Here is a 13,003-nt window from a genome sequence, read left to right on the forward strand (position 1 = left end):
CTAGAGTTAGGGTGCAGGAGCTGGCTGTGAGTGGGGTTTCAGGGTCTGGATGGGAGAGAGGGTGCAGGGTCAGGTGCGAGAGGGGTTTTGTGTGGGAGTGTGGGATCTGGGAAAGAGGGAGGATGCAAGAGCAGGCTGGGGGTGGGGGCACATTTTGAGCCTTCCCTCTACTCCTTTATGTGAAAAATATTATTTTTGAAATTCTAGTGTGATGGAAGTTACCGTATGGGTGGGAGGTAGGGTGCAGGAGCAGGCTGGGGGTGGGATGCTGGGTCTGGTAGAGAAGGAGTTTGCCAGAGGGAGACTGGGGCAATTTCCTGGTGTGGCTCCTGTTTGGCAGGGGGAGGCGGTGGTTCCACAACTCGCACGCTTGCAGATACCATCCCCGCTGTTGCCACTGGACAGGATTCCCGCCAGTGGGAGCGGCAGGGGGAATGCCTGCAGGGTCAGAGTTTCCCTGTGCTCATGGTGATGCAGATCCTGCCTGGCGGGAGAGGGAATGGCAGTGCACAGAGCTGCTTCTCCCCCTCCCCGCCTCCAGGCACAGCTGGTCAGGAATGCAGCATGCAGGGGCTTTAGTAGCAGTATCCAAAGGCCACAGGTTAACAGCCCCTCCTTAGACTGTGGCCCTGGGCTGCAGCCCCTAAAGCCCCTTCCATAATGTGGCTCTGCCTAGCACTCTAGTCCCAGCTCCGATGCACACAAATGGCTATTTAAATTAATTTGTGTACGGTATAGGGGTGTTAAATATCAGAGAGTTGAACAGTTGAGTTACCTCATGAATTCTTATCAGACCGTTACTCGACGAGTCTATACTCAGCTGGCAGCCAATGTGCTCCTGCCTCACTCATAAGGAGCCCCCTGCCACTCTGTGCTGCTACCTCTGTATCAAAGGAAGCAGCACAAGGTGCCAAGTGGGAGCTGGTCCGCAAGGGAAGCCTGTTTAAAAACCAGCTCCCCTCGTGGACTGGCTGCCTGTCTCCCTAGGTTGCTGCCTCTGATAAAGAGGTAGCAATGCGGGGTGGCAGCAGCCCATGTCCGGAACTGGGCTGAGCTCCTAAATCCAGCATGAGCCAGAACTGAGCCAGGCTGCCTGCCCGCCCGGCTCCTAATACATTTTAAATGCTCAGCCGCACCAGGAGTAGGTCCTGGACCTGCTGCAACCCAGGACTGAGCTAGGCTGCTGGCCAGCCTGCTAAAAAATTTTGCTGGCAAAGTAGGAGGAAGGGAAATGCATGTAGTCTCTAGCATTAACCTATTGGTTAATCAACTACACTATTACACCCCTAGTACAGAATGCTCAGATTTCTGTGTGCAAATTAGGAATGGAAGTGTGGTCCTAGGTGTTTAAAACTCCAGCACTTCAGCCTCACTTTGGCAATAAGTCTCAGCAGTTGTTTATTGCTTTGCAAATGACAAAGCAATTGTGTACCCCCCTCAGGTATGATTGGGTTTGGGGTTTTTTTTTTTTTTTTTGCACATTTCTAGATTTTTATCAGAAAGCTAATACAGTATATAAACACCACATTTATGGAAACAGATTCACTGTAACTTTCTACTTTCTTCCTGCCTATAATCACATTCTGAACTTTCCATCTATTCCTTTATACGAAAAATACTATTTTTAAAATTCCATTGTTATGAAACTTACCTGCATAGAGCTTCTGCATCAAAATATTTGGAATGTCTATGGTCAATAATGATAATTTCATGCTGTTTATCCAGAAAACATTCTAGTGCAGATTCAGGTGTCCTGGCAATATTATACCGAAACCCAGCCTTCTCACAGGCCCAGCAGAACCCGTTACTCTGGTTATCTTCTTTGGCAAACACTAAAAGTACCTGAGTCAAAGAAACAGAGTCAATCCTATTTAAAAGATTTTTAAATATACAGCACCGTAGCTACTTCTACAAGTCACAAGCCACTTTATGAAAACCTTAGTGAAGTCCGCTTACAAGTTTTACATACAACATTTAATAAAACTGTTTTTGATACAGCCAAGGCATATTTTAACAAGAACACTATTAAAACTAGAATACAGACTGTGTAATAACAATAAACATATGGTTTATCATAGAAATATTCTGTAATATGCCCTTTTACAGATATACAAGTAACCTTCCTTCATTTTTTTTTGATCGTGTTCCAGCAAAGCACTTAAAATGGGTGTCACCATAAGCATGTGAGCAGTCCCAAGCACATGCTTAAGGGATTTGCTGGACAGGGCTTTAGTACAGGATGTCCACTTGCTAACACTTCTGGAATCACAGACTAACTCATTTGTGGGAAAATCTGCACAGATGCTGCAGCAGCATAATGGAAAACACGCCATGCCTTCCACCACATCCTGACTCCCCAGAAATATTGCGAATAGCAAGAATTCTGGGAACCGGGTGAGCTCATGAGGTTGTGAGGTCATGAGTGGTATTCCTATGTGTTCAGCTTGCCCCAGCTAGGACTCTTAGGCAGAGCCTGTCTTGCAATTTATTTCAGATGGAGTGTGCTGTGGTTAAAATAAAAACCTGAGAGTGAGGAATTTTGGGACCTAGTGTTGGCTTGGTTACATGCCAGAAACTTTGGCAAGCTTAATGTCTCTGTGCTTCCATTTTTTTTTCTTTGGAATGGGGATACTAATGCTTACCTACTTCATATGGATGTGGGGAGGCTTACATTCCTTCATGTTTGTACAGTATTCAGAGAACCATGATAGAGGGTGCTATAGAAGGTGAAGGGGGCTGGATCCAAAGGTCATTAAAGTCTACAGAAAAATTGCCATCGCCTGCACTAAGCTTTGCATCATCAGGATGACATGGTGGAGGGAGTGAGGAAGAGGCTTTCTTTGTGAGGTTTGCAGACAGAATATGGATGCTGCTTTTGAGATAATTCAGTGTGTGTCCATGTTTGAAAGAGGGGTAATAAAGACACCTTCCAAATTTGGCCACTGTCACACAGCACCAAAACTTTCAGTAATTTAATCAAACTACAATAAAATATATATACTCTGGTCAAACAATAATGTTTAGTGTCTGCAACTCACACCACATCCTTCTGAACTTTATACTTCTGGGCTATTTTAAGAATCCCAGAGGTATCTACACTTCGGACACAGTTGGTGGAATGTCTACCAATAAATCTTAACATTTACATGTACTGCATATTTTTGTAAGAGTGAAGGACTGTGTGTTCATTTAGCTCAGGTTCCTTTTATAGCAACGAATAGTAGTTTATATTAAACTTTCTGTAAAACATGTCATAGTTTGCACTATTTTTAGTGCTATAGTGCTTTCTTAAGAGAGGAAGGATCATTTTGTAGTAAAAGCACTAAATAGCAAATCAGCAGATTTCGGTTGCATTCCTGGCTCTGCCACAGATTTGAAGTCATTTAACCTCCTTGTACCTCAGTATTCCTATCTGTAAAATGGGTGTAGTAATACATAGCTACCTCCCATGGATATTATGAGACTTGATTTACTTCTGCCCTAGTCTGGGGAAAAAGCAAGATGATGTATTCATTTTATCTAAGGATGAAACACTCTTCAGTCCAACGGTCACTAAGGAGGATGTTAAACAGCAGTTCCTGAACATTAGGCCTTTTAAAATTGCAGGTCCAGCTAACTTGCATCCAAGTGTTTAAAAAGAGATGACTAGAGAGTTCCCTGGACCATTAATGCAGATTTGCAATGTGTTGCAGGGAACTGGAAGAAAGCTAATGCAGTGGTAATATTTCACAGAGGTAAATGGGACAACCTGGGAGGTAGGCCTGTCAGCCTGACACTGCACCTGTGCAAAATAATGGAATAGCAGGTACAGGAATTAATTGATAAAGAATTAAGGGAGAGTAATATAATCATTGTCAATTAGCATGAGTTTATGGAAAACAGATTATATCAAACTAACTTGATTTTTTTTTTTTTTTTTGGTGAGAGTATTAATTGAATCAACAAAGATAATAGTGTTGATGTAATATATCTGGACTTCTGCAAGGCATTTGACTTCCTAGATTTTTAATTAAAATGCTATGTAGTATGATGATACAAAATCAAGATGACACACATTAAATGAATGAAGAACTGGCTATCTGATAGGTCTCAAATGTAATCTTCAATGGAGAATCATTATTAAGAGCGTGTAGTTCTAGCGGGACTGAAAACAAGCAGGCTTTGGTCCCACATTCTTTAACATTTTTATCAATGAAGAAGCCATAACTGGAATCAACCATAACATTATCCTGGATAAAGTTTGCAGATATACAAAGATTGAGGGAGTGGTGAATAATGAAGAGGACAGATCACTGATACCAAGTGATCTGGATCATAAGCAGGACACAAGCAAATAATGTGTGTTGTAATACAGCTACATGTGCATGTATATATCTAGGCACTTAGAATGCAGGTAATACTTATAGAGGATGGGGAACCTCATTCTGCAAAGTGGTGACCCTCAAGTTATTTTTCAGACTCATGATGGTAGTTCCCATTGCAATGCGGTAGCTAAAACAGCTACCGTGATCTGTTGGATGTATAAGAATTGGGGACTATTGAGTACAAGTAGAGAGGCCCCTCTGTTTGGCACTGGTGTGACCACAACTGGAATAATATGTCCAGTTCTTGTATCGTTGTTCAAGAAATACTGGAGAATTTTAGAGAGGAGCGATGGCAATGATTAAAGGATGGAAAAATATGATATAGCAAAAGGCTCAAAGAGCTCAATCTATTTAGTTTATCCAAGGTATGGTTGTGAGGGACTTGATCACAGTCTGTCAAGTACCTTAGGCTTGGTCTATACCAAGACAGATCAGTTTACAGCTCCAGCTATGCAAAATGTGTAGCTGGAGTTGGCTTCCTTAAGCCAAGCCATGTCAGTGTCCACACAGAAGGAGGCCAATGAGAGCACATGTTCCCGTCAGCTTCCCTTATTCCTCACAAAACAAGTAGTACCGGACGCTGGTGGGGGCTGCCCCCAGCATTTGATTTAGGGGTCTACATTGGACCCGCTAAATTGAACACTAGAAGATAGACTTCCAGAAGGTTGATCTTCTTCATAGTGTAGACTATCCCAAATTGGGGAACAGAAATTGATAGTAGAGGGTTCTTCAGTCTAGAAGTAAAAATGTAACTGGATCCAATGGCTATAAATTGAAGTGAAACAAATTCAACATTTCCATCAATGGATGCATTTAAATTAAGGTTGGATTTTCACGAGGCATACAGGATCTGCTGACGAAGGGTTCTGGGGTCGGCAGATCCCCATCTAGACTGCCGCACTGTGCCGACAAACAGCTGATCGGCACAGCGCAGCGGCCATTTTGATATAAATGAAGCAGCAATTATTTAAATCGCCGCTTCATTTCCCTTTGCCGAGTAAACTCATCTACATGGCTCCATCGACGGAGCCATGTAGTCTAGACACACCCCAAGAGGAGATGTTAGAAAAACAGTAGGGAAGGAGATCAGGAATAGGGAGACAGCTTTATGAATCAGTCAGGAAGACAGGGTTACATACCATATGCATGGATAATATTGCTAAGAGATGGGATGTAGAGGGAGAAGATGAGTGGAACACTGATGGACCTCTCTGGGATACCCATGGAAAGGGTAAGGGGTGAAGAGGTGGCTTCACCAAGGCTACATCTAGACTGCAGGCTTCTTTTGGAAGAAGCTTTTTCCGAAGAGATCTTCCAAAAAAACTTTTTCCAAAGAGAGCGTCCACACTGCCAAAGCATCACACTGAGTGGACACTATCTCCAATTTAAGCTGTGATTACTATGGACAGAGTGGCCACCAGAGCACCTGTGCTTTTTCCTCTTTCCTTTTCTTTCAAAAGAACTCCCTCTTTCCTGTCTACACGTGCCTTTTTCCGAAAGAGCTCTTTTGGAAAAAGGCTTCTTCCTCGCAGAAAGAGGATTACCAATGCCGGAAAACCCCCTCTGTTCTTTCAATTTTCTTTCAAAAGAATGCGATTGCAATGTAGATGTAATTGAAGTTTTTTTCTGAAAAACGGCCGTTTTTCCAAAAAATAAAACAACCCCTCTATAGTGTAGACATACCCAAGAGAGGTATCGATGGAATAACCAGAGAGTCCGAAGAAGAACTAAGGGTACATCTACACTGCATCCCTAGTTCGGACTAGGGATGCAAATGGAGAAGATCGAAGTAGTTAATGAAGCGGGGATTTAAATACTTCTCAAAAAATGAGGAGTAACATTAGTTTGGACTAAGGGCTTTAGTCCAAACTAACGCGTCCTGGCACGCACTTCCTGGTTCGAATCAGCTGTGATTCGAACTAGTGCGCCGGCAAGATCATGTTAATGAAGCACGGCATATTTAAATCCCCGCTTCATTAACTACTTCAATCTTCTCCATTTGCATCCCTAGTCCGAACTAGGGATGCAGTATAGATGTACCCTATGAGAGGATGGAATTGCACAAGCTGAGAAAGGATGCTCTGCTTAATGTCTTGGGCTGCCAAAAGCTCAAAGAGGATGAGGATGGAATAGATGGTCTGAGATTGGTCCATTTGGATCATTAAAAAGCAACTTTGTTCAGAGAACTTTCAGCAGAGTGAATTGTAGCGGATGCGAAACAGATTGGACTGGAATATAGGTGGAAGTGGAATACAGAAACTAGGAAAAATCATTGAAGCTGACACGTTCAAAAACGTAAGAGCTGCAGGAGAGAAGGGAGAGAGGCTGGATATAAGGTGGGATTTATTTTAGGTTGGGAAAATGTACAGAGTGCTGTATCTGTCGGTTAAATAACATGCTTGTCACCTAGCACATCAAAATGCTCTGTGGAAAGGCTTTGCACACAAAACAGATCCAAATACAATTTGGTCTTTAGTTTCAGCTGTGAATATTTGTTTGTACATCAACCTGCTTACTGTAAATTACAGGACAAGAGCAATGTGATGGTCATGAAACTACACATGAATTTCAGTATTTCCTGAATTTCAGGAAATTTCAGTGTTACCTGAAGTTGATCTTGGTGGAGTCTCATAGGGCCAAACTGCACATCTGTCACTGCTGCCTACAAACAAGAAGAGAATATTATAAATACATACGTGCCCATGCAGGAAGGAAAATCAGCTTTCTTAAGGAAGTTATCTTTTATTTACCATGGGGTCGCAAATATATTGCTATTGTTATCAGCTCCTCTGTCTATGAGGATTTTGTGTTGCTTTTAGCTATTTCTATTCAATGCAATAACAACAAGGTTACAAAGCAACAAGCAGGTCACAGTAATTTCTAACATAAAGCAATGTAGTAGTCGTATGAGTATGCTAGACCTGTGGTTTTCAAACTACGGGTCATGACCCAGTACTGCATTGTGAAATGTCAGACACCCACTCTCATTGCTTCAGGGAGATCAGGTGACAAGTGGGAGGTGCTAAGGCAGACTACCTGCCTGTCCTGGCACCTCAGCCTGTGCTGCGCCCCACAAGCGACCAGCAGCAGACTTGGCTCCTGGGGGTGGGAGAGGAGAGTGCACAGGGCTCTGCTCTGAGCACTAGCTCCAAACTCCCATTGGCTGGGAACTTGCTACTGGCTGCTTCTGGGGCACAGCATGTTCTGCAGGGCTGGAGAGACAGGAAACCTCCCTTACAACCCCCCCACTGAACAGCTGACCTGGAGCTGCTCAAGGTAAGCCCCTCCTGCCCCAGCACTGACACCCCCAAAGCAGGAGACCCCTCCTACAACCAAAGCGCTCACTCTCAGCTGCATCCCAGAGCCTACACTCTAGTGAGATTATGTTGGGTCCAGGGCATCAACAATTTTCTTCAATTGGGTCATGAGAAAAAAAGTTTGCTAGACTGAGAATATAAAATAATAAGCTGTATCACTTCAGCTGTTCCAGAACACTGGCAAATGTTTAGAAATTGCTTTATTTTAAAACATGTAAATAAGCATTTCATTCACAAAAGAAAGCTAGACGTACATCACTCAGTACAATGGGGTGTGCACCCCACACAGGAGTGTAAGGAGTTAAGATGACCAGGCAGGATAATTAACACCACAGGATGCACCTGAAGGGCGGAGCTAGGGAGCAGGGAACTGATGGAAAGCAGGCTCAGAAATGGGCAGGGCCTAGAAAGCCAGGAAGCTGGCAACAGACAAGGGCTGCTGAAAAGGAGCCACTGCTCCCTATGCTGTAGGAGGAGGGTTTGGAGTTGGTACATCCAGAGACATTGGTAACTTATAGTAGCAATCAGGAGGTGCATGCCCTGTGCCCCCACCACAATTTTAATTGCTAAATGAGGCGCCTTCACATACTCCCTCCTTACCCCGCAGGCACCAGTCCTCTCTGCATGGAGAAAGTGGGGGGACAAGTGAGGGGAAGTGGTCTAGAGAAGAAGCAATGAGGGCTGGAGGGCTGCGAGAGTAAAGCCTTGAACTGTGGGAATGAGCAGTGAATGGGAATACTCATAGGGCTGGTGAAGGAAGATTTTGATATTTATTAGAAAGGGAAAAATGCTGAGTGACCTGACCAGAAGTCTGAGTCATGAAGAGGATGCCGTGCTTCCTGGGACAAAAGAGGCGCTGAGAGAGAGGCTATGTCTAGACTGCAGGCTTCTTGCGCAAGAAGCTTTTATCGGAAGAGATCTTCTGCAAAAGTTCTTGCGCAAGGACGCCCACACTGCAAAAGCGCAACGAAAAGGTGATGGGCTTTTGCGAAAGAGCATCCAGACTGTATGGATGCTCTCTCAAAAGTAAGCACTGATTGGTATGCACAGAATGGCCACCAAATCACCTGTACTTTTTCCTCTTTCTTACACAAAAACCCTTCTTCCCCATCCACGCCGCCTTTTTGCAAAAGAACCCTTTGGCAAAAAGGCTTCTTCCTCGTAGAATGAGGATTACCAATTGCGCAAAACCTCCTCTGTTCTTTTGATTCTCTTGCGCAAAAACGCGCTTAAGGTGTGGACGCTCTGTGAGTTTTTGCAGAAAAACAGCCATTTTTCTGCAAAAACGCTGTAGTGTAGACATAGCCAGAGACAGTGTAAGAGCCCACAAGTGCAGGAATGAGCATCAGACTGTGTGGCCAGCAGGAGGTGCCAGACGAGCCATGAGTGGTGTGCCTCCTCATGCTCTGCTTTATCAGCAGTAAATTTCACTACATAATGATGAGTGCTTGAAAGCGATACAAATAAATATACACCCTTCACTTCCCACAGTATGCTCTGATGCACTACTTCCCAAGGCCATACTGGTAGAGACTGCAAGTGCCCCTCAAACCGAAGGCTGTGGAACTCTGAGAGAAGCATTTAAAGGCATGTATATTTAAAATGCTCTTCTACTTTGAAATGTAAAATGACATTGTGGTGGGCCAAGCTCACTGTGTGTCAGTGATTTCCATCGTGAGACTGTTTGGATTATGTATGAATTGACTCTTTCTAAGTGCCAACTTAGCTTGGTATCCGAGAGACAAGTTAGGATCTTTCTTTCTTTCCCTCGCATCATTGCAAGTAACGATGATCAGGAACGTCGGCTACTATTGCTAGTTCTGCCAACAAACTCTCTTTGTCACCATTGACTATAAGGCATTACTGATTTGCCTGAAGACATGAACAGGAGTCAATGGAATGGCTCTTAAACAGCATTGGGATAGATTTTCAAAGGTATACAGGGACGTTCGCAGGGCTGAAAATCCCCCGAGGCACCTATCTGCCTATTTAGGGGCTTAAATACCTACAAAATCTGGCCTTTCGAATTTTTGGTCTCTGAGGGTGCCTTTATAAAGCAAAAGCAATACACAATGGCAGCAAGTCTCAAAGCTTGGGTGAATTGACTTGGCCACTGACTGAAGGATGAAAAACAGCAGTGTAGATGTTCAGACTTAGGTTGGAGCCAGTTCTGCAAGGTTTTCTCCCCGCCATGTTTCAGAACCCTGGCTGCAGCATGAGCCCTAACATTTATAGAGCTATTTTTAGCTCTGCAGTGCAAGCCAGACTCACTGCCCCAGGGGATTTTTTGGGGGAACCAGGGGAAACTCTGTTGTTGTACCCTGAGAGACAGAACACAAGCAATGAGCAAAGAATTCTCTTGAAGGAAAAGAGGAACTAACATCCAGCTGGCACTCTGTTAGCTGTGCAGGCGTTGCAGGGCTAACTGGGTAAAAAAACAGAAGAAACTTATTTTTGGCAGTATAGTAAACAAAGAGGACTCAGGAGCATATACATATAAGAAACAGATCTGTCAAGTACAAAGGTGGCATTTTTACATTGTTTTTTTCAGAGTAAAACCACACTTTAAGATCAGATTTAATCCTTTGCAGTCTACAATTTTTCCAATTAGTAATTTTAAAGAACCATCATTACGTCCCATATACCACATAAAACCCTCTTAAAATTACATGCTCTTTTCTCTCTATGACCTTATTGCTCCATTGCGTAGCCCATAAGGCTCTTCATGTGAGCTTGTATTTGTTTATCAATTTGGAAATCATCAATATAACTTTAAATGTGAAAGAAATATGAGGCAAGGAAAATGCCAGTGTAACACCTGAGAAAACAATACAGGAACAGTTTATGCCTTCGTTATTAAAGTGGGACTCTAACAGTGACTGTAAAATCAACATGGAGAAGATTCCAGATTTACTTTCTCAATAACTTCCAGGATCAGATTTATTCACTTTAAATGCTCGTCAAAGGTGACTCTTCTTATTACCAACACTGAAAATTCTTCATGAGACATGAAAAATCAAGCTGCTTTGTTATGCCACTCACACCTGATAAACATTTTGCACAAAGAAATTAGCCGGTAATTTAGTTGATGATGCATGAGGTAGATGCAAATCCATCTTTCTCTGCCATCGCTTTACTGGCTTTGTGGTGCTAACAGTAGTAACAACTTGGTTTTAATCAGTAAAGTCAGCAGAAACGCCTGGCGGACATACAAGGAGAATATCTACAGAGTAAGAGTTGCCATTTTAACAGTCACTTTTCTGACCATAACCACACTTAACATCACATTTTGAAATATTTATTTTTTTGTGCATTCAAGCTGCCAGGAGAAAGACCTTTTAATTTTAACTAACAATGACTTTGAGCTGTAAGGTTCAGACCCAGCACTGAACTTTTTAAAGTTTACGGGTAGTTAGAACCAGTGCCAAATCTAATATTAAGCAGTAAGATGTAATTACTGCAGCTGGCTATTTTTTCACTTGCTCCTTTCCTCTATAAGTCTGTGGGAGAATTTTGCTCCTAGAAGCATTGAAAGACCAACGGTCTGATCCTGCGTGGAATCAAGCACCCTCAATTTCCATTGACTTCTGTGAGGGTAAAAGAAGCCCAGCATCTGTCAGTAAGAGCTCTGCACATAGCAGGATTGGGTCCTAATAGCAATGGTTGGAGCCAGGCATAAAGAGACTGTGTTGGCAGGTTCTGTGCTGTTTTCCCCATACAGACCTCCCCCCTCCATCCACTACATCAGTTTCACTTGAAACCCCCGGCTATTTCAGACCAAAACTTCCCTTAAGTAGACACTATTAACTGCGGCCAGTTATGTCCTATTTCACTGTAGTTTTCAAATGGGCATGCATGGAACCAATCCCCATTGACTCTGCTCACACAGAGAGTTTCATGAGACCAATGGGGCTAGTCGCTGGAATAAGCCAAGCAGGAATTGCCCAACAGGAGGTTTGCTGAGTCTACAAAATACGTCTTTTGCCAATGTGACGTTTTAGCTCCACTTACATCCAACGCCTGCATGTGATCTTGTTACATGTTAACTTCCTGTCCCAGGTGGAAGAAAGTTAACTCTTCTGCATCGCAGCTGGAAAATTTGGTGGCAGTCTGGTTAATTCTTAATCTGATTGAAATCTGTTCAAATACCTTGATTAATCATTTCACTTCTACTTATGTAGCTGTCAGTCTCAAGAATCAAAGTTTTGGTTAAGCACTGTCAATCATGTCACTGTACAGCAGCGAGGGGCAGCCTAAGCTCGTGAGTGGGCCACATGAGAGGTCCTCCATCTCAGTGGGCGGCAAGGTTGTCGTAACCAAGATGTTCTCCCCAGACAGGGTAGTTTTGCTAACTGTGCTTGTTTACCTAGAATTTGCAGGGTGTGCAGACTGAAGCATACCAACATTTGGAACGGATGCAGAAGGAGCACACAACACACACCTCACTTCATGTGCCCTTGTTCTAAGTGCATTTCACTTCTGTAATGCTGGTAAGGAAAAAAAAACCTATACAGAGGAAAACCAGCAGAATCTGGCAAACTTGTGCAAGGGCAACAATAAACAAAATGTCTCATGGGCACACACAGAACCCCAGTGGGCTGCATGTGGCTCCTTGGGCAACAGGTTGCTCACACCTGTTGTATGGGCTTCAACAAGGATTGAATACAATACTAAAACAGAAACTTCAACATTTGGTTGGATTAAATAAACTTTAAAAACACAGCTAAAAACTACAATTAATCCCCCTTTCCCTCAAGCTGATATGTGTGACAATTGTACAAATACACCTTTACTCAGCTGTATGTTTTGCCATTTATTTTTTTACAATCATCCTACTCTAAAAAGAGCAATCGGGACAGGTTTATATTGGCAATTCTGACTCATGCAACTTACAGCTGTGTCAAGGCAGGGGCAAATATTTTTTACAAGACCATATAGGAAGAACAAAATATAAGGCTACCTGCAAGCTTTGGAATTGTCCACACGTTGCTAAGGACCCATGTGTGAATCTCACGAGCAGGCGACACATCTTGTGTGCAAGAGCCGTTCTTCCTGAAAAAATGAGGAAGAATGGCTCTTGTGCAAAAGAGGGTTTTTGTGCAAAAAGGAGCCGTCTACACAGCTCTTTTTTGTGCAAAAGTCTCTTGCGCAGAAGGGATCCGAAGAGGAAAGGCATTTGCGAGTACGACATATGCAAATGAGTGCTCCATTTGCATTTCCTCTTGCGGAAAAGCCTTACAGTATAGACGTAGCCTAGACTAGACTGTGGCTTTGAGCCAGAGCCCACCATAGATGGAGAATGAGGAGGCATTGGTGAGTTCT

At 43.3% G+C, this 13,003-nt stretch overlaps 1 protein-coding gene across 3 annotated transcripts in view; it reads right to left on the reverse strand.

The window, feature by feature from the left end:
* The window catches only part of LOC102445641 (high affinity cAMP-specific and IBMX-insensitive 3',5'-cyclic phosphodiesterase 8A), a 267,727-nt gene that overhangs the window by 56,803 nt on the left and 197,921 nt on the right, over positions 1–13,003 (reverse strand). For all 3 annotated transcript variants that reach the window (XM_006139239.4, XM_075897146.1, XM_006139238.4), the window contains exons 2-3: positions 6,970–7,026; positions 1,652–1,842 (exon numbers count right to left, since the gene is read on the reverse strand). In XM_006139239.4, the coding sequence (XP_006139301.1) occupies positions 1,652–1,842; positions 6,970–7,026 (248 nt within the window). The remainder of the gene's footprint in view (positions 1–1,651; positions 1,843–6,969; positions 7,027–13,003) is intronic.

The sequence above is a fragment of the Pelodiscus sinensis genome, chromosome 14, assembly GCF_049634645.1.
Source record: "Pelodiscus sinensis isolate JC-2024 chromosome 14, ASM4963464v1, whole genome shotgun sequence".
Classification (NCBI taxonomy): Eukaryota; Metazoa; Chordata; order Testudines; family Trionychidae; genus Pelodiscus; species Pelodiscus sinensis.